We start from the raw sequence: 19,783 nt of genomic DNA on the forward strand, positions 1-19,783 counted from the left end.
CATGCAGAGGAACTCTCAATGTGGTTTAACAATGATATATACACAGGTGTTACTTCATCTAACAATCAACTGGCATAGGGGCCCAGGGAAGTGTCCTACTCTAGTATCTTCAGTGACCATGCGGACTAGCCAGGACCCTGTATTTTAAATCCTTCTCTGAAAGATCCATACACGGTAGACAATCTGCATTGGAATGCCATTTACCTACCTCAGCAGAACGAGGCGGGGTGGATGGGTAAATTGGCCCTATGGTTCTAGGAGTCTAGGTATATTACAGTGATGTGTAGTCTCTTAATTCACTCCCTCTGCAATGTCAGTAGAAGTCAGTCAAGTTTCTTACGAGCTGGTGGTGGGGCATTTTGGGGTGTAGATTGTGAGGACAATGTTGACCAGGGTTTGTTCTAAGTGCAGCAAGGTTCTCATTACAATTTCTCCCATCGCCTATTTTGAGCATGGCTGGAGCTTTTAACTGGAAAAATTCCATTTGCTACTCAGCAATCTGTGCAAACTCCACATCCTTCATTCTCTTCTACATCTTTTACTGAGAGCACATTAACACCCAGCCTCTTATCGACAAGTCATGCACTAGCCTCAAGTCCCTCATGCCCTCTCTCAGCCTTTCCCTCCTCTTGCCTTTAAGATGGACTTATCACCTTAGTTTTGGCATGATCCTGAGTCGTCTTTAATATTAGAGGAGGGGAGTGGCTTTGTGCTAATGGAAGGATCTGCTCCTCAATGTGTATCTTGCTTCCTTTGAATTCAGTGGGAATTTTTTGCTGAGCCCAAACCTTGCATCCCTCACAGGTAACAGTAGGAATACTAATCTTAGTAAATGCTCACCAGGCTGGAGCATGTTTCCACAGCACCTAATGTAACAGGGGGCTGTCACTGGGACCTTTGGCACTACCATCATAGAAATTCACTCTACTGCACAGGAGTGTCATACGCGACTATGCCCCATATGAACCTAGGGGCTCTTGAGTGGTGAATAGGATCAGATTTTTGAGCAGAGATGGACTGGGGTGACTATTATTTTGACAGAAGCGATTGGAAATGCTACTGAATGTTTGATGATGTGCTGGTGTGTGAGAGAGAGAGAGGGGGACAAACCCACAGACCTGACTTATCAAGAATGACTCCTGGTTTTGGGTGCCCAAATGGCAACATGTTAAAGGAGCCTGATTTTCAGTCACTGCCTGCTCAGCACTTTCTGAAATTTAGGCCTCTTTAAACTAACAAGTTAAGTCGCTCCAATGGGAGTTAGGTGCATAAATACCTTTTGAGGAGCTGGGCCTTAGCCACTCTTGAGAATTTAGGCCGCCATGCTGGTACTGAGAGATTCAAAGAACATAGCTTATCTATGGTTGTTTTCTGGACAAACAATTTTATTTTAGGTAATGCGTCTATACACTGTACATTCAGTCACTGTGGTATATAAGCATAGCTATTTTCATACATAATCTCATAAAGTCCTTTATTTTACAATATTATCTGTTTCAGGGGAGGGGATGTGGAAAAGGGGATGTAAAAGGACTATCAAGGTACACAGCGCAATAGATAAATATGCCAAGCTTTTTTCTTATTTTTTTTTTAAATCAGGCATTTATAAACAAGAAAGCATACATTAATTACATAAAAATAGTTCTAGAATAGTAGAGTAAGTCATAATATCGTCATTAGCAGCAGCATAGGAGAGACCAGGATAACAAAATGTGCTGAAATGCTATTGGCTATTATAAATGTATAGATTTTTTTCCTCAGTTGGGGGGGGGGGGGGGGAGTCATTTCTGTGAATTCTTTTGATTTTTTTTAAAAACAAAAAAACACCTAAAAAAACCAAAACTTCCCTCTAAAACATATGAACTGACGGGGAAAATCATTTTTTGTAATAATAAAATACTTTACAATGAAAATAAGGACAAATAAAATGCAAATGATGTTCAAAAGTTAACCCACATTGAAAACTTGCAAAGTTTTTTTTTTGTTTTGTTTTGTTTTTCCTAACAGACAGCAAAAGTTCTTCTTAGTTAAAAACACAACTCATAAAACAAGACAACTACCAGGTAAGAAAGAGTTTTGAAAAAGTAAACACCATATACACTTATAATACAACCGTGTAAAATGAAAAAAAAAAGTATTTACATGTTGAATTTACTACTTTATTTTTTTTACATTGGCTAGTTCTGTTTGAAAAGCAGAGTATTATGTATACTAGTTAGCTGCTCCATAGATACGAATGTTATTGCTGTTGGTTTTTTTCTTCCCTTCATTAAGTCTTCTTTCAGTATAGAAACAGTGAGTAATTAAACTGAATATACAATTATCTAGGTAATATATTTTTTAAGTATAAGGAGAGTCAATAGCCTGTATAAAACACCTCTTCTCCCTTTTAACTTCTTAAAGGAAACTAAATGGCTAATACAAAGGGAGGGGATGCAATCTTACAATTCCTAGGCACCCTTCTGACTTGGGCGCACATGGAATGCAGCCGTGGTCAAAGTACGAACAATCCCATCTATGAGGGATTTACTTCAGTGCAATGTTGCATACGCAGAAATTACACACAGAACTCCCTCACTGCAAACAACTATCACAAAAGTTTCTCTCACAAGTGTTACCACCTTTATCAACAGAAGTTTTCTAGAATCAAGTGCCTGTGTGATGTTGAAAATACCCAGATATCCCCTTTCCCCGATACACTGATTTATAATCCCTGCACAGAAGTTTTGAGTTAAAAAGAAAAGGGCATGCTCTTCAGTGATGCCAAAATTCTATTATTTGCTCATAGCAAAATGTATTTTGGAAAGATGACCAAAAAAATCAAATCCCATTTTACAGAACTCTCTTATTTAATGAGTTGCTGGTGTAGATAGTTTGTTCTCACAGTCTTCTTGCACTACTAGGGGTGTGGTTCTTAATTTTATTTCCCTGGATGGGTTTAAACCTTAATTTAGAGAGATTTTCTAATAGGTTATTTCCTCAAATTTAAAATAATCCTACTTAGTGCTTGATGTTAATTTGAAACACAGTAAAGCTAGCAGTCAAGAGATTACACTCAACAGATTTATTATAACATATCATGTGAAAAATCAAAAATTTTAAAACCTAATGGCATGCAGTTTCAATACGGAGAATTTTCTTCCTTGGTGTTTCTTGATAAAGCTATTTACGATCTTATTTTTTCCTTCCCTGAAAAAAAATGCGGAGTTCATTCATTTTTGAGGAAAAAAACTTCACACAGACAGAAGTTATGCAAGTGAATAAATATACGTGCTGCATAAATACAAGGATGAAATATATGAGGTGCGGCAGGTAAGAAGGTTGTTTGTTTTTTCTTGGTTGAGACAGGCAGAGGCTTCAACATGCTGCAAATTTTTGTTAGGTCATAAGGAAAGAGACATTCAAAGGTTAGACAAAACAATGAAAACATTCTGCTTCAAAGAAGCCAGCATGGTGAAAAACAACAGGTTTGTTCTATGTGTAATTTCTTGACCTGGCAATAGGGCACAGCATATGAGAGACCTTCTAAAATATGCAACACTCAGCTAAAGTTAAATTATTTAGTTTCCCTTGAAGAAATAACTGAAAAATACAGATGTGGAAATCATAAGGTTGAGAACAGTTTTATGCATATTGCATAACAAACCCTTTACATAAGACAGTAATAATGCCCATTAATGAATATACATATGGCAGAGATTTTAATTCCATGCATATGATTTTTTTAATAATTGCAGAAAAAAATACAAACAAGCAAAAAAAAAAAACAACAAACCACATAAAAAATACCCCTGCATAAACAATGTTCCTTTTGCATTGCACTTTAGAAGAGGAGATTTCTGCCTTAATTCAATCTCCACCATCCCAAACACACAAGGGCAAAATCCCCTGTTTAAACAGACAATTTTAATTTCACGTAATTTACTTGGTATAACAATTTGTTTGCTCCCCGCAGTTCTGCATTGTCCCCATAATTTGATTCCTTTCATATACCTTCTTTCTTGTACCTAAAACATATATGAACTTTACTTCTCATTAATGCTCACAGTTACAATGGTTATTATAATGGATTCAAGCAAACAGCTCTTGTTTAAAAAAAATTAAAAAATCTTTTATTTCTCTCTAATGCACTGTAAGTAAATACTATAATTTTAGGATTGGCAGCCGCTTTTTGTCTACTGAGAAGTAATTTTCAAGCTTACACAGTTTGCATAAATGTCCAAAAAGAAAATAAAGATGACTAGGAATGTGCTTCACTGAGAATAACTTCTGTTTATAATGACGCACAGGTTACCTTTTCTTCTTTAAGTTGTGGAAAAAAAGTCAACATTTCCTTTACAAGATGCTGAAAGGAATAATTAGCTGGAAGGCACATCAGCAGCCCCAGGTCCAATTTTTACCTTATGCCTTTTAACTTGGATGCAGATTGAGAAATGTGTGTTTTTTATTAAATGATTTCCCTTGTTCAGTAAAGCACTGCATATATATATCTATAACAAACACATGGGGAAAGCCCAAATCTCCACATCCTTCCACTTTGTCGATATGTACAACCATGCAAAGCGAGTATAAAATACTGCTACTAGCATATGTATATGGAAAATCCTGATTTGGTAGCTCAGTGCCTGGTCTGCAGTCACTTTGCCTGGGTGTGAATGATGACACGAGGTGCCAGGCTGTGGAGAATCGGGTGGATGTTTTGAAGTCTTTAAAGCACAGTTCAACCTAGAATAATCAACCTGTAAACTTTACAACTGTGGAATAAAATGCAGAGGAAGATTTTTGACAAAGTGCAGTTCCTTAAAAAAAAAAAATAAAAATAAAAAAAGACAAAGTGATGTAATGCTGCAATTTTATTCCAGGGCTGCGGCTTGGATCCCAAAATTAAAGTAATTTCTATTATTTAAAAAAAATAAAAGATGTAGCCTTATTCACAGCAGCAAAAGTGTCATTCTTAGTTTTCTGTAGTATCTGGTGTTGCACTGTCCTTGGGCACAGTAATCCTGACAGACGATGCCGAGTAGGTAAATCAATACTGAATTTATGAAAGGATTGTGTAACAAAGATGAGTTCTCTGGAAAACTGAAGTAAAGATTTCAGAATGACTTCAAAATGCAGGTTGTGTTTTTTTTTTGTTTTTTTTTTTTGCTTATCTTTCAACCAACTTAAGTTCATTCACTTTCTTTCTTCTTCCATTCTTTTCCTAAAACTGAAGTGTTCTTGGATGAAGTGAGTCTTTTGAACACATCAGTTAATGACCGATATCTTTAAAAATTATGGCATGATTTACAAACACTGAAGTCAATAAGGCTGGATTTATCTCTCTCTAGCATACACTCTCCCCACACATGCACTCCCCTCCATCCTCCTTTCTTCCTGGGTTTAGTAGAGGAAAACGAGGATCGTTCATACTAAGAAAAAAAATCAACTTTGAAAAGCACTCTGAAATTCTCATAGAACCACATGACAATGTTAAAACTGTGATGGCTTCCTAAGGGGTTGAAAATTGCTGATGAAATGGCAATATCACCAGAGGGCTTCTACAATAAGAATCCCAAAGCCTGTAACAAGTCATTTAAAAATTGTGCATCAAGGGTTTGTTTTTTTTAATTAGTTTGTTTTGCTTTTAAAGGTTCCTTATTAAAAAAAAATCTTGTTAATTGTTTTAATACCAAGTCTGTATAATGTAATCATTTTAAATAGCTTATAACAAAAAGTTTGTTGTTGTTTTTTTTTGTTTTACATTCCAAAGTGTTCCAGCAAGCACAAGAACAACATCACAGCACTGCCATGGTTGCTTGCCTTATACTCTGGTTTGAACTGGACGATGCTGCTTGCTTGAAGTTTGCCAGTAGAAAATTTGCAGTGGACTCAAAAGTATTTAGTTTATAAACACTCTGTGTGGTATAGGCACAGTAAGATGTTGTGCTATATGGATTGAAAAAAGAGGCGTAAGTCAGTGCTTCTGTTGTAAAGAGTAACATTTGCCCTCCAACTACTGATAAAGTCCATATTTATAGATGTGTGCAGCGCAACACACACCCACTCACACATGCACGTACACACACACCCCACACATCCTCCCTTACTGTGCATATATGTCATTTTGTTTATAGATCAGACGTTAATTCTCAGTGTTGTTTGCTGTGTTCTCACTGCTGGGATGATTGCTTGATTTAGGCCACAGTTGTTCCTGAAGTTCCTTGACCACTTTTTCCAAGTGTTCCCGAGCCTCCCTCTCATGCAGCAGGTCCGCTCGGAGCTGTTCCCTGTCAGCCTCGGCATGCTGAAGCTTAACCTGTAGGTCCTCAATCTAGAGGAAAGGAAATGGAGGGAGGAAAAAAGTATTTTGGTTCCATTGTGTCTTTGTGGATTCAGAAAAGAACTAGATCATTTCAGACCAATAACACATGTAATTTATATAGGCTATGAGAACAGTAATGTAACCTCATGCTGCAGGGGATAAGAGGATCAATGGCAGGACTAGGATGGAATGTTATCATTCCTACCCTCCCCCGGTACAGTTACTATGTGCATTATGGGAACTGTTTGCCTTCTTGGAAGCACTTCACTATTACAAGACAGGGTGGACCAGGGGTATGGTATGAATCTCAGAACTGTTAGAGAGGGGAAAGACCAAGTAGGTGCAGTTCTTATGCCCATGGACTTTTAAGGTAGCAATATGCAGGGGTGTAACTGCCTCCTAAACAGCTAACGTGACTAATTTCCATGTGTTTATTAGCATGATTCTCCAAAAATGCATTCTCATTGGCCAGCTAGAGCTTCAAGCTGGTCACAGCCCCCCAAAAAGGCCAACTGTGATCTCATCTTACAGACAAGCAAGAATCCTTAAACTTTTTACGGTAAATGAAAGGGACTTTGAGGAAGGGAAGACAAGGCTAGTAATGTAGAGGTGCAGCTAGGTTCAAGGTGTGGGGCTGAAGGAGGAAAGAAATGACCATCTGAAATTTCCCCTGACCCCAGCCACAGGGTCTAGCTCTTTGAACTACTTTGACAAATTCAGACTGGAAATAAGGCCTAAATTTTTAACATGGAGGATAAATTACCCACTGGAACAATTTATCAAAGGGTGTGGTGGATTCTCCAGCCAGGGAAATTTTTAAATAAGATTGGAAGTTTTTTCTAAGAGCTCTGCTCTAGCTCAAACAGGAATTACGCTGAAGCAGCACCAAGGCCTGAACTACAGCATGGGGGTGGGGTGGGGTGGGGTGCGGGAGGTGTCAGACTAGAGGCTCATAGCAGTCCCTTCAGGCCTTGGTGTGCTGAGGTAAAAGCTAAACTGGCAGCTGATCAAACTCAGTTTTTGACCAGCACAAGCTGTAAGTGCCTGCTCGGCCATAAAATGATGTTGAAAAGGCAGCTGGGCTTCCCCCATAGCAATCTGGCCAAACAGCCCATGGATCCTTACACAAGAGAGGAAGGGTTGGCACCTTGCAGGCAGGGACGGGGGGGTTGTACTTCAAATCTGGGGCTTGCCGCTTATGCTGCAGTGGGAAGATGAACCAACACTCATATTCCAGCATCGGGCAACAACCTGTGACCAACCTCAGCAACCCCAAACGGCAGGAAGAGCTTAGCTCCTCACCGACTCAGGCCCCATAGTCTGAATGGCAAGTGCAACCTCCAGCAGGGGTGTAGATGGGGATGAGGACTGTGCTGACTTGTAAACTATAACTTCGCCCAGTGGCAGAGGTAACAGAAAACATCTGCAGCCTCATGTCATTTCACAAGAAAATGAATGCCTTGCCTTCCTGGGGCTGAAACCAGACCTGTCATCAGCAGGTGCAGGATCTTTACACCCACTCTGAATTTGGCCCTCTGGGGTAAGCTACAGGAGTTCAGGGCCCAACTTGCCATGCCTTTCACTAGGAGATTGGCCCCTAACTCTTTTAAATTCCTGTTAACAAGCCCACCCCTGGGTTTATTATGTCTTCACACGCTTGTTTGATGCTAGTTCACAGACTAAATCTGGCAAAAGAACTGTGGTTTCTTTGAAATCAAGAACAAATTATGAAAACACACGCGCACATACATTCTCTCGCTCACCCTCTCTTCCTGTGCAAGTTTGGCAGCTACAAAGTAAGGCACAAGGACAAATAGTGTAAAATTTTCAAAAGCAGTAAGTCCACTGACTTTCTATAAAATTTTTAGCCGCCTAAGTCACTTTTTAGCATTAGGCTCCTAAGTTATTGAGGTACTTTTTGCAAATGTTAGCCCTCATGCTAGATTCATGTAGCTGAAAACCCCACAACTGGGGGTATTATGGGGGGTGGAAGGGGGGAACAAGTCAAATTTTCATCCAGAGCAAAATAGAAGAGAGGACACACCTGCAGCTCAGCAAAGCTCTATCCTGTAATTAAAGAGTTTAGTTTATCTGCATGACCTGGTGCCTTGGTTTTTCTTTTTTTTTTTTTTTTTTGCTAAACTGGAAGTCAATTGCAGGTAACGCCCAGTGCAACAGAGCTCAGTCTGGGTATGTTTAGTCTGGACACCTCTTATCAGTGAGACATCCTGAGATGCTAGGGAGGAAGCCCACATTTCCTGCTTCTCGTCTCCGGGTTAGGCATGTCTTAGAATGGTACAATCGGACCACTCCCCTTCCCGTTATTGAGAACCAGGGTTAGACGAATTTAGGGTGTTGCTTTTTCTTTTTTACTTTGAAAGGCTGCTGTTGTAAGTTTTGGTATTTGGGAAGAATGTGACCTGCAATCCAGCCCCAAACGAGGGGATGTGTGTGTAACAACATGCTACATTAGGTATGAACTAATGTGAATACACCATGTTGATCCATGACCTAATCCTCTAGTAGGTCAACTGCATGTACGTGTATGGTGTTTGCATAGATGTTACATGTATCTCTGCTCCTTGTAGGCCTAGATCTAGCAAAGATCATTATTAATTCTCCCTCAAACAATGCTAAAACAACATAAAACTGGCTGCTTTCTGGGAGTTTTGGGAGACGGATGGGTGGGAGGGTGGGGGGATATAGGAAGTTAGTGTGGAGAGAGAAACCGTAGCAGGAAGTCAGCTGTTTGGATTGGGACCGAAACCTGCCCCATCTCCCTCCTGCCAGAAACTCCCTGTGATCTAGGCTCTTTCTGACCCATCTCCCTTATTAACCATCTATCAGCCAGACTCTTGGACTGGGAACCAGCGGGGGAGATGGTTCAGCAGAAGGTAGTCAAGGAGGGAGCACGTCTGAATAAGGCTGGAAGGCAGTAAGGGGAGGCCGGTGAGGGGAGGGAATTGGGGAGAAGGGCTAATTGGGTTTTTTTTGGAGAGGGTGAGGTTGCGAGAGGGTTAACGAGGATTATGGGGCCTCATTCTTTTAACTGGGAGGGAATTAAGGGCCAATCAGGTTGTTTCAGTGGGAGAGGAAGGGGAGGGGGGAAGAGCACTGCAGCGGACTCCTCTTGACTAGTGTTTCTCACGGAAATCCAGGAGGCTGCCACTCGGCTCTCAGCTCAGCCAGTTATGCTGGGTCATTTCAGGGGGCTTGGAACAGTGGATGGCCTTGCATTCCACATGCCCTGCAAGACCAAGACACAACAAGGTGACTTAAGGACATACAGCTTGAGCTCCTGGGGCCCATGGCTTTTGTTTGTGTGAATAAGCTGTTGACTGTTTTGTTAGAAGAGAATCTGGCTGGGGGAAGATGAGAGGGGGCTGGGGTGCGTGTTTTAATTTAAAAGCTTGAAGTGAAACACTCCTGTTGGCTCACAGCAATAAGCAAAACTCCCTCCCAGTGGTGTGGCCCAGCCATGCAGCCTGAGCTACACCTAGCCTTCTGAATCTGCAGGTGATCACTAGGGAAATCCTATACGGAAAGTGACTGAAAGCTATGGGACTTTGCCTAATACTCTCACTAGATGAAATCACCCCTGTGCAGAGGGACAGCACATGGCCCATGGGGCTCAACGGGGACTGCGATGGTACTAAACACAGTGCCAGCTCCCTGCACAGGGTGGATTTCACCTGGAAGAAATATTCTTGGCACTGCCTCTAGTTAAAGGCCTGAGCTACCTAGTTTGGTCATGTAACCTTCCTCAGACCTGGGGAGCGTCTGCAGAGGGCCCAACTCCGGAGAAGGAAAGATGGACTTGTGCATAAAGTGCTGACTGGGCCTCGAGAGTTGGGTCCATCTCTGCTCTGTCAGACGCTCCCTATGTGACCCTGGCAAGTCACCTCTTTGTGCTTCAGTTCCCCATCTGTAAAATGGGAGAAAATTCTTCCCTACGTCTCAGGATGGCCCAAATACTACAGAGGGGCCATGTAGATACCTAGACAGGCAGAGAATATCCCTACTGGAGTCAAGGGGCATACAGGCTGAAGAAGGATGGCACTGACTAACCCTAGAAAGTGGAGAGCAGGGAAGCTTGTATGCCAAGCAGCTCTCAAAGGCCTGGCCTTACCTGGGCAGAGTATTTGGCCCGCAGCCTGCCTGCTTCACATCCTTTGTCACACACCCGGATCTGCCTGGCTTGCTCCAGTTCCCGCTTTAGTCGTATCCGCGACTCATTGGCTTCTTTCATTTTCTTCTCGTTCTCAGCTCTAAGACGTTCAATCTCTTTCCTCAAGTTGCGCTTTGCCTCGGTTGCCTCTCTCAGCTTCTCCTTCTTAGCCACACGCAGGAACTCCAGCTCCTGGAAGGCACAAACAGTTACAGAGTGCCAAAGGAACAGGTGCAGCACATACAAGAATACAGCAAGGAACTGGGCTCAAAAAAAGAATGAGAAGCTCATGGAGGTTAGGTCCATCAATGGCTATTAGCCAAGATGGTCAGAGATGCAGCCCCATGCTCTGGGTTTCCCTAAACCTCTGACTGCTAGGATGGGTCACTCACTATTTGCCCTGGTCTGTTCATTGCCTGTGAAGCACCTGGCACTGGCCACTGTCAGAAGACAGGGTTAGAGGGACTACAGGTCTGCTCATATGTTCTTAAGTGACACTGGAAAGGAGAAATGGATCTAAACCAAACCCTGAGATTCAAACACCACTGCATTTATTTTTTATTTTATTTTAATTTTATTTTATTTTATTTGGGAGGCGGGGAGGGAAGAAAAGGAGGCTGAAATCTGAACTTGGTTCCAAATTTTGCAAATGACCCAATCCTTCTAGTGGGCAGAATGAAAGTCCTGGGCCCAAGGAACCCAAATTCAGGACTTTTAAAAAGCCAGGCTTGATCCAAATTTCTCATCTTACTTTCAAGCAAAATGGCTGTTACTGTCTAAGGCTGAATGAAGATGAATTGGAGTTCACTCTTTTGGTGCATCCACTGTTAGTGCTGAATGCTGTACTGGCTGAAAACAACTTTCAGAGAAAAGGATCAAATGAGATAACTCTAATGGCTGCCCTTTATCTGCAGACACGAAATTGGGTCTGCACAAAATGAGGACAATGGAGCCCGTGAGTGCTGCTTGTGAAGGGCAAAGCTGGCCAAGACGCTTTCTATAGCTACTGCAATCGAGCAACAAGCAGCTCCATCACAGCTGGTCAGGAAGAGACATATGATGAATGTGAAAATAAGTTACTTTTTTTTTAAATTTCTAACGTTAAGCAGCTCTGTTGTATTATCTATGTTTGCGTGCAGTCCTCGGGCTACTGCCAAGTAGCCAATGGAACCTGCTATGGTTAGGAAACCCCTGCAGTAAAAGCAAAGGTAAATCCAACCTCCGCTTCATTCAGAAAATGTTTCCTTTCCTGCCATTGAAGTTCTTAGCATGAATGACTAGCATGAAAACTCTCATCCAAGCGAGAGCTGTGAAATCAAATTAAACCAGAGGGAAATGAAAGGGAACAAATGGAGAGGAAAAGGCTAACTGGTAGTTTATGGACACATGTCCACGTTCATGTATCACATGCTTTTCAAATTACAAATATTCTAATCTTAATGCCATGCTTATACTTATACATCAATTACTTATGTTTCTCTTTGCAAAAATTGGCTGTGATCTGGCTTTTTAAAGGGTTAAATTAAACGAACTATAGCACATGACTCCTCCCACCCCCTCCCAGAAGCTGGACTTCCTCTCTGTCAGAGGCAAACCCTCACAGCAACTGTGTCTCTGGTAAGTAACACACTGCATTCGGGTCATGGGAAATTCACTCCTTTGACAATCTCACTTCCCAGCCAGGCCATTGTTAGCTCAACCTCGACATGAGGGGCGCACATGCACGTACGCCCTAGCTCCGTGGAATCGGAAACCCAGAGCTGCCAAAATGGAAACTGAGGGTCAGACGCCATCCTCTTTCCCGGTCTGACACACTCCTTTGCTTGATTAATCCTGTAAAGCTCAACTTGGGTTCAGCACCTGTTTTACATAAATGAGGTTTGCTTTTTTATATTATACATAGCTGGCTTCAATGAAACACAAGGAAATTGAGTGGCTTGCCCCTAGGGCACACAGAGTGAGTGAGCAGCTCTGGCTGACAGAAAGCGCTGGACGTCCCTTCCCATGGAAGCTGACCTTGCAACCTGTGATACCGAAGACTTCCTTACAGGAGCAGTATATTGTGTGAGAGAACGGGCTGCAAATCTGGGCTTAATGGAGGAATCAATGCCAACTGGTTGGGCAGACTTTGGTTCAAATATGAACCAGGTTCACCCAGGCACCTTTCTCCTACTACGGCGACTGTGATAAAGCACCTAGGTTCTAATATTGCTTTGTCTTGGTGCAAAGGCTTAGTGCAAACAAATCACGTCTACATATGAGCCACTGGCCCCCCAAACCTGGCACTTATTGGCTGACAGGAATGTGTGTGCCTGCTTTTGGCAAATAGCAAGAGGGTCTCTGCTACCAGCCCTCTATGCTAAAAATAACACGGTGCTCATTGTTACAGACAATATCCCTGCTCCATTGAACTGGGGGTACAACACCACCTAGTTATGCTTCATATGCAGTATCCTAAGAGGAGGTTGGACCCTGGTTACTAGCACACAAATGTAGATAATTACTACAGACTGACAATCTCAACTCCCTCCCTTCCCCAGCGTGCTGACGCCACGCCATGCCCTGCAGAGATGTGCCTGGGTTGGACAATGGGGAAATCTTACATGCTTCCCAACAGACAAAACCTTTCAATAGGCCCCTCTTTGAGGAGAGAAACGTGAACAGGCTGGGCCTGGCGAGCTTCTCAAAGGGAAACAGGGATGTAGTTTTTGGTTTTGGTTAAAAATTTGGGATTCTTTCTTAAACAGGGACAGGTGGCCATGTGATATATAGCCAAAGCTCCCATATACCATGCATTGGCCCTTTTCTGTTCAGAACCAGAACTCCAGGGAATGCTGCTAGCATTCTGGGAAGACAGGTGAATTACTTTCAACGCGAGACTAGCCAACTGGTTCCCCTTGCAGGTGAATATGCAGACAGTGACAACAGAAAGCTGTTATCCATCATTACCTGGTGCAGGCTTCGTTTAGCCTGCAAGGCAGCATTTAGCTTCTCCTCCTGCTTCACTCTCATTTTAACTACTTCATGGAGGAATTTCTCTTTGGCTTCTTTAGTATCCAGGCCACTGTCCAGGGCCTGCCTTAGATGCTCCAGTTCAGCTTCCAATCCGCTGCTGTGAGACTCAGCATGGGTGGCAACTTCAAAGGAGTTGCTGACAGTGGCCGTGGTTTGCATGCTAGGTGAGCTCATGTCCTTCGCAGAGCTGGATGAAGTAAAGGATGGGGAGGAGAGCGAGGACAGGGAGGAGGTGACTGAAACAAAAAAACAAACAAAATCCTGAGGTTAACAAACGTTCACAGCAACATAAGTTACAATGGGATGAGACCCTTTAAAAAGGGAAGCCACACAACATATAATCTTACAAACAGGAGAAAGGAAAGAAACGTTTTATGCCTTGATGTAAGATGGAAATATAGATCTAAACAATGCACAGGGCTGCAAGGCTCCCATCAAACCCAGCGGAAGTTTTGTCTGAGCACAGACTTTGGGATTCAGCCCACTGAGCTCATTGGCTGTATGCAAACTCTCTGCACTCTCCATCTGGAGAACATTTCCAGTTCTTTGGGGAAGAACTGGACAGTGATATCCCGCTAGTCTTGGTGGGTGAAATTCACCTGTGTGCAGAGGTGCAGCACCAACCCTGTGCACTGCTTAAGGGCTGATCCTACCCTCGCTGAAGTTAAACCATCAAAACAGGGCTGAAGTGGGACTTAGGTAATACATAAGTATGTGTTGATTCCTTGAATTTGAAAATGGACCACTTAGGGACACATTTTCCCTCTGAAATAAAACTGTGTGTGTGTGTGCGCAAACCACCATTTGCATGGGAAAAATAGCTGACTGCACATGCAAATCCCAGAGCAGACTTTTTTTGACACCAGAGGGCATGGGATGTACAGTATACTCATTTGCATGTGCGTTCACCCATTTTAATGCAAGTTTGAGATTTTGTGGCTGTATCTAAGCGTGTGCTTTTCTGTGAGTGTGCACCGGGGGTGTCCTTCGGTGAAAATTTCACTTTTGACTTGTGCCTCTGTTTCTCACTATTATTTAAGGCTGGGATTTTCAGAGGGGCCTCGGGGAGTTGGGTATCTAGATCATATTAGGCGCTCAACTCCCATTGGAGTTTAACTTCCTTGGACTCCTCTGGAAAACCAAACCAAAATTATTTTAGGAAAAAAAAAAAAAGGCAGGTAACTCACACTTACATTCCTCCCGGGTTTCTACTTCAATCTCTGCTTCTGACTCTTTGTCCTCTTCGGTGGCAGTGACAGTGGTCACTGTGTCCGGGACTGCTGGGTTGTCTGCAGTCAGCTTCCTTTTCCGTGGCTGGACTGGGCTGCTCATTGGCTCACTGCTCCGTGACACCACTGTGGCACATGGGGAATTGCTTATAATCTTCTGCTGAGCAGGAGGCGCAAGAGCCACGTTGGGGGCCACAGCATTCTCGAAACTTTTGTAGGAGTAAAAACTGTTTGGGAAGGGGGAGACAAAGAAAAAAGGCAAAATATTCAATCCCATTCTTGCCTTCAAAATGCCTCCTAACTAGCATCTTAGACTGAAAAACGCCAAATCCTCCACTGGTGTAACTCAGCGGAACTGCACTGATTTCAACCCTGATTTACACTAGCTGAGAATCTGGCCCTATGATCTCCACCCATTAAGTTCTCCATGCTCTTCTAAGTGCAAGGAGGATTTAGACACGTAACCGCCACTCAGTTCAACAGGAATTACAGGTTAAATACTGTGAACATGGAAGAGACCAGAGCGTCAAGTCTCCCCTATGTTAAATGTTGTTTCTATATTTCTGTCTCTGGAGTTTTATGGATTCTTCCACGATATGGTGCTTTTACATCTAACCACCCACAACTGCCTTCCAGTTTTTGAGATTGCACAGCCTGGAAAAAAGCCAATAGAGTGCCAACAAAATTCTGTAGTGCATAATTAATTTTTCCAGATCACATGTATGCGAATGCGTATATATTATATTACAGTCAATGAACTATGTTAAAAGAACATTAAGATTGCAATGTCAAGCACTCAGAATGTTGGTAAGGTTGCCGATGTAGCCTTAATTCAGACCCCTTGCAATTATGCAGTGAGAAACAATCTTTAATTATATGTTAAAGTCTCTACCGAGCATGTGCAAACTAAGATTTTTCAGAGGCTTATAACTGTCAAATTTGGATGAATTTTTGCAGGGACAGCAAGACACATGCTTGAAACCAGGGTGACTACCCAGCCAAATTCCAAGTGCTTTTTTCAAAGCACAGAGTGCTGGAGTGTCTTAAAAAAAAAATTCTAAACAGCCGTTTTGTTAACAGGAGCAAAATATTGTATTTCCCCCAGTCTCTTCTCAGAAAGTTCCTGTTTCCTAACTTTTCCAAAAAATTCAGTTTGAGGCAGACAACTGGCATGAAAGTTGTCAACCTGAGCAGTTCAAGTTTGGCAAAGTTCTAAACAAACTGAAAACAGGGACTTATAATGAAACGTGTCAGGCAATTTCAAGTAAGGGCAGCGCTACCACCACTGCCTAGACAGGGACTGATTCTGATCATGCTTGCACCAGTGTAAATCAGGAGTAAGTACTACACTTGTATGAAAACGAATGTGAGAGCAGAATCAGGTCCATAACAGCAGCTTTCCAGCGATGGCTGTCAAAGCCTCAGCTGGATAATTTGTACATGCAAAAGCAAGTTTTCATGTACAAGGTGGGTACACATGCAAATAGGATATACATTTATACACACTGTGCACAAGCACAGATTGCAGTCACAACTTCAACACACTCTGAAAATCTGGACCTCCAGGTGTCAATGGAGATTTCCATGGGCAGCCCCTGTTGCAGTTACAGCCAAACCAACATTCATATATAGATATGCACGCAGACTCACATGGATCTGAGCATGTTTGTACATGTACAGACCCTTCTGTATTCCAAAAAATGAGAGAACTGTACAGAAAGGAGGGGAAAAACAACTGAAATAAAAATCTAAGCAACCAGGTTGGAATGACCACTTAAGGCACTGGGGAATCTGCTGAAAGGAGAGGGGGTGGCAGGGCTAGCTAAGAAATGCTGTTGAAACTTCCCTAAAAATAACAGGGGTAGAATGGGGGGCCTGGGAGACATAAATCGTGGATTGATGCAGGGGGACAGAATGTTTAAAGCCAGAAGGATGGGAGCAATGGGAAGGATGCTGGAGACCTGAGGTCTATTCCCAGCTCTGCCCCTGATATGCTGCACGAGTCAGCATCTTTGTCTCCTCTCCCACTTGTTTTTCTTATCTATTTAGATAGTGGGCTCTTTGGGGCAGGGACTCTTCTCTGTGGATTTTCAGCACCAAACACATGGGGCTCCAATCTCTGGTGCTGCTGTAATAATAATCATCATCAAGAAAGCAGCAACAGGCATGGCTTTGGAAGTCAATTCCGTTCATTCCCATAACAACCAGAAGGCCTGTTAATTTCTGAAATACTAGTACATTCACTAAAACGGGTTTAGAACAGTGTGTGTTTGGAAGTACAAAATCAAGATGTCCGGACAAACCAAACTGATGCCACGAGCCGGAGTTTGAGTATTACTAGGGATAGTTGTCTCAGTGTATTTCAACAGCGCCTGCCAAAGGGACAAGATTGTAGAGACAGTAAATTTAACAGATGGATACAGTACATGGATAGTGGCTTGAGTGCCTTAAAAAGAATAACTTAAGGGCATGTGAAATGAGCTGTATAGAATGAGGAACAACAAATGCAGCAGGAGTGGATGCTTCCATGCACCATCTTGCCCAGGGTGTATCAACCCTGATCTCATGAAATCACCGGTATTGGCCAAGAGGATAGTTTGGGCTCCAAGGCCCATTCAATCCAGGGCATTTCTGCTGAGTCTGCCAACAAGGGAGTCAATGCGTTAGCTTTGGCAGTGGTTTGGTGACAGGGGCACCTGTGTGCTACTGACCTGGGAGGAGACAACTGAGACATTTCACAGGGAGCCACCAAAGAGCTGTCTGGTGATAACTACTGGTCCCTACCAACTTGGAGCAGATGCCACTCATCACCCTAGAAGTTGATGGCCAAGCCATCTTTAAACAGCAGATGGGCAAAAGTCTAGATCAACTGCACAAAATGCTTGTCTCTTTGCACCACTGAACTAGCAATGATGCCTGGACAGATCCTTCATTTCGCAATCTTTTGACGCACATTTCACTCAAGAAAACGGAATTACTGTATGCACAAATACTGCCACTTTCTTGTTTTCCCTCCCCAGAATCACTTAAAACTGCGGCTGCAAATGCTTTCACTGCACTGCCAGCACATTGACTTGAACGAAACAACACAGCCACTCATACCAGTGCAAGGAAAACACCCGCAAAGGGGCTTGCTGTCATATAAAATTGATTCTCCCTCCCACCCCATAGCTTAAGTCTTCTTACCTGTCTCGGATTAGTATGGGAAGATGTGTCGAGAGATCTTTCTCGTTTGCTGAAACAGCAGGGGACCAAGGCCGGAAAGCAGAGAGGCGTTGACGGGGATGGACACAACCAATACTCTGCAAGGGAGGGAAGGAAAGAAAGGAAGAGAAAAATAAACAAAAATTGGTCACCACTGAGTATATCTTTCAAAAGTATAAACTGCAAAGGAAAGTTATTGACGTGTGTGTGCGTGCGCGCTTGGGTTCTGTTGTCTCTAAAACAATTCCCCAACTGGGTTGGCTTTCTGGACCTAACTGCTTAGTGCTTTTCACTGGAAGAGCCAAGTTGGATTAGATTTAAAATCCCATTCAGTTGTTGCTTGCCAACAAATAATATGTGGTTTGCAAGAGATCACCTGGGACTCCAGGGCCTTTCAGGATTCCCATACCTCTAAGGCATCGAGAAACTGCTTATTTCATCCCACAGCCACGCTGCCAATGCTCACTGAGAGTTGGCAGGAGAAGGGGAAGGGCAGAGTAATTCATTATTCATCAGGGAAAGGTGGAAAACATCTTTCATTTAGGCTAGGTCTACACTGGGGTGGGGTCGACCTAAGACATGCAACTTCGGCTACACGAATAGCATAACTGAAGTTGGCGTATCTTAGGTTGACTTACCTGGCCGAGTCGACCGCTGCCCCTCCCCCGTTGACTCCACTTCCGCCTCTCACCGCGGTGGAGTTCCAGAGTCAACGGCAGAGTGATCGGGGATCGATTTTATCGCTTCTACACTAGGCGTGATAAATCGATCCCCGATAGATTGAGCACGTAGATGTACCCTTAGAGAGCATGGGCCAAAGCCATCCTTGGTGTTGTTCTATTGGCTTCGAAGGAGGGACACCAAGCACAAATTTCCTCCCACCAATCCACTTTAAACAAGGGAAGTGTATTACTTAAGAGTCACCTTATTGGATGAACCAGACAAGGATCGTAACCAACTGGACTGCTTTTCCTTCTCGGCAGAAGTTGGAGACTGGGAAGCAGAGTCATCAGTTTTGGGCTTTTTGGAAGCAGGAGGATCTGAAGGGATCTGAAAGGAAGAGGGGGAGAGGAAGCTAAGATCTAATAATTGTTCTTTTCAGAGTCAGTTTAGTTCCAGAATAAAAGGTGATATTTAAAACAAATATTGATCTTTTCCCACCATCCCTTGAACAGAACTATCATTTCATGACGCAAATGGAAGAGACAAAGGGACAGAGACCAATGTATTCCACAACACAACACTAGCTTCATTCATTCATTCAGGCATAAATGGCAAGACACAAAGTTACAATACAAGGGCTAAAATGAAGCCTAAATATAATTGAGCTATTCACACTGTGCTGCTAAGCAGTATCTGCCTTTTTTATTATTATTATTGTATATAGAAAGGTAAATTTTAATGTGGTTTCTGAATTGGAAAGATTATTTTAAATGAGAACAGAGCAGACTTTGTTATTCTGTTTGCAATGGTTGTTACGCCGATGACTTCACTACCTCACAGCTGCAGTGGATTCTGGGGGCGCTGCCAAGAGCTGCTTTGCCTTTTCCACAAGTGCCTCAGCTTGGCCTATAAATCACCCTCAAGCATAAAATAGTCCTTTGGCAGGCAGGACCCCTTTCCTTCAGCACCACGAAGAAATAAAACTCCTACAGTCCCAGTGTGGCTTGCAAAAAAAAAATTGGTAACTACTGGTTTCACTGGTGCGCTGGGGGTACCAGACTGAGGCGCCACCAGCACAAACAAGGCTAGCGGACAGGCTCTGGACCTCATTCTGCATGAAGAGTACAAATAATAAAACAAGAACACACCAACTCTCTTTCTTTGAGTTGGAAAACTCACTGCTTTTCCATATTGGTGTCC

At 42.9% G+C, this 19,783-nt stretch overlaps 1 protein-coding gene across 2 annotated transcripts in view; it reads right to left on the reverse strand.

The window, feature by feature from the left end:
• Positions 1 to 1,364: 1,364 nt before the first annotated feature.
• The window catches only part of SKI (SKI proto-oncogene), a 153,324-nt gene continuing 134,905 nt past the window's right edge, over positions 1,365 to 19,783 (reverse strand). The window contains exons 2-7 of one of the 2 annotated variants that reach the window (XM_032783557.2): positions 18,845 to 18,970; positions 17,903 to 18,018; positions 14,675 to 14,943; positions 13,422 to 13,723; positions 10,434 to 10,664; positions 1,365 to 6,313 (exon numbers count right to left, since the gene is read on the reverse strand). In XM_032783557.2, the coding sequence (XP_032639448.1) occupies positions 6,125 to 6,313; positions 10,434 to 10,664; positions 13,422 to 13,723; positions 14,675 to 14,943; positions 17,903 to 18,018; positions 18,845 to 18,970 (1,233 nt within the window). In that variant the 3' untranslated portion in view covers positions 1,365 to 6,124. The remainder of the gene's footprint in view (positions 6,314 to 10,433; positions 10,665 to 13,421; positions 13,724 to 14,674; positions 14,944 to 17,902; positions 18,019 to 18,844; positions 18,971 to 19,783) is intronic. The other variant, XM_032783558.2, reaches the window with a different exon arrangement.

Source organism: Chelonoidis abingdonii, chromosome 23, assembly GCF_003597395.2.
Source record: "Chelonoidis abingdonii isolate Lonesome George chromosome 23, CheloAbing_2.0, whole genome shotgun sequence".
NCBI lineage: Eukaryota > Metazoa > Chordata > Testudines > Testudinidae > Chelonoidis > Chelonoidis abingdonii.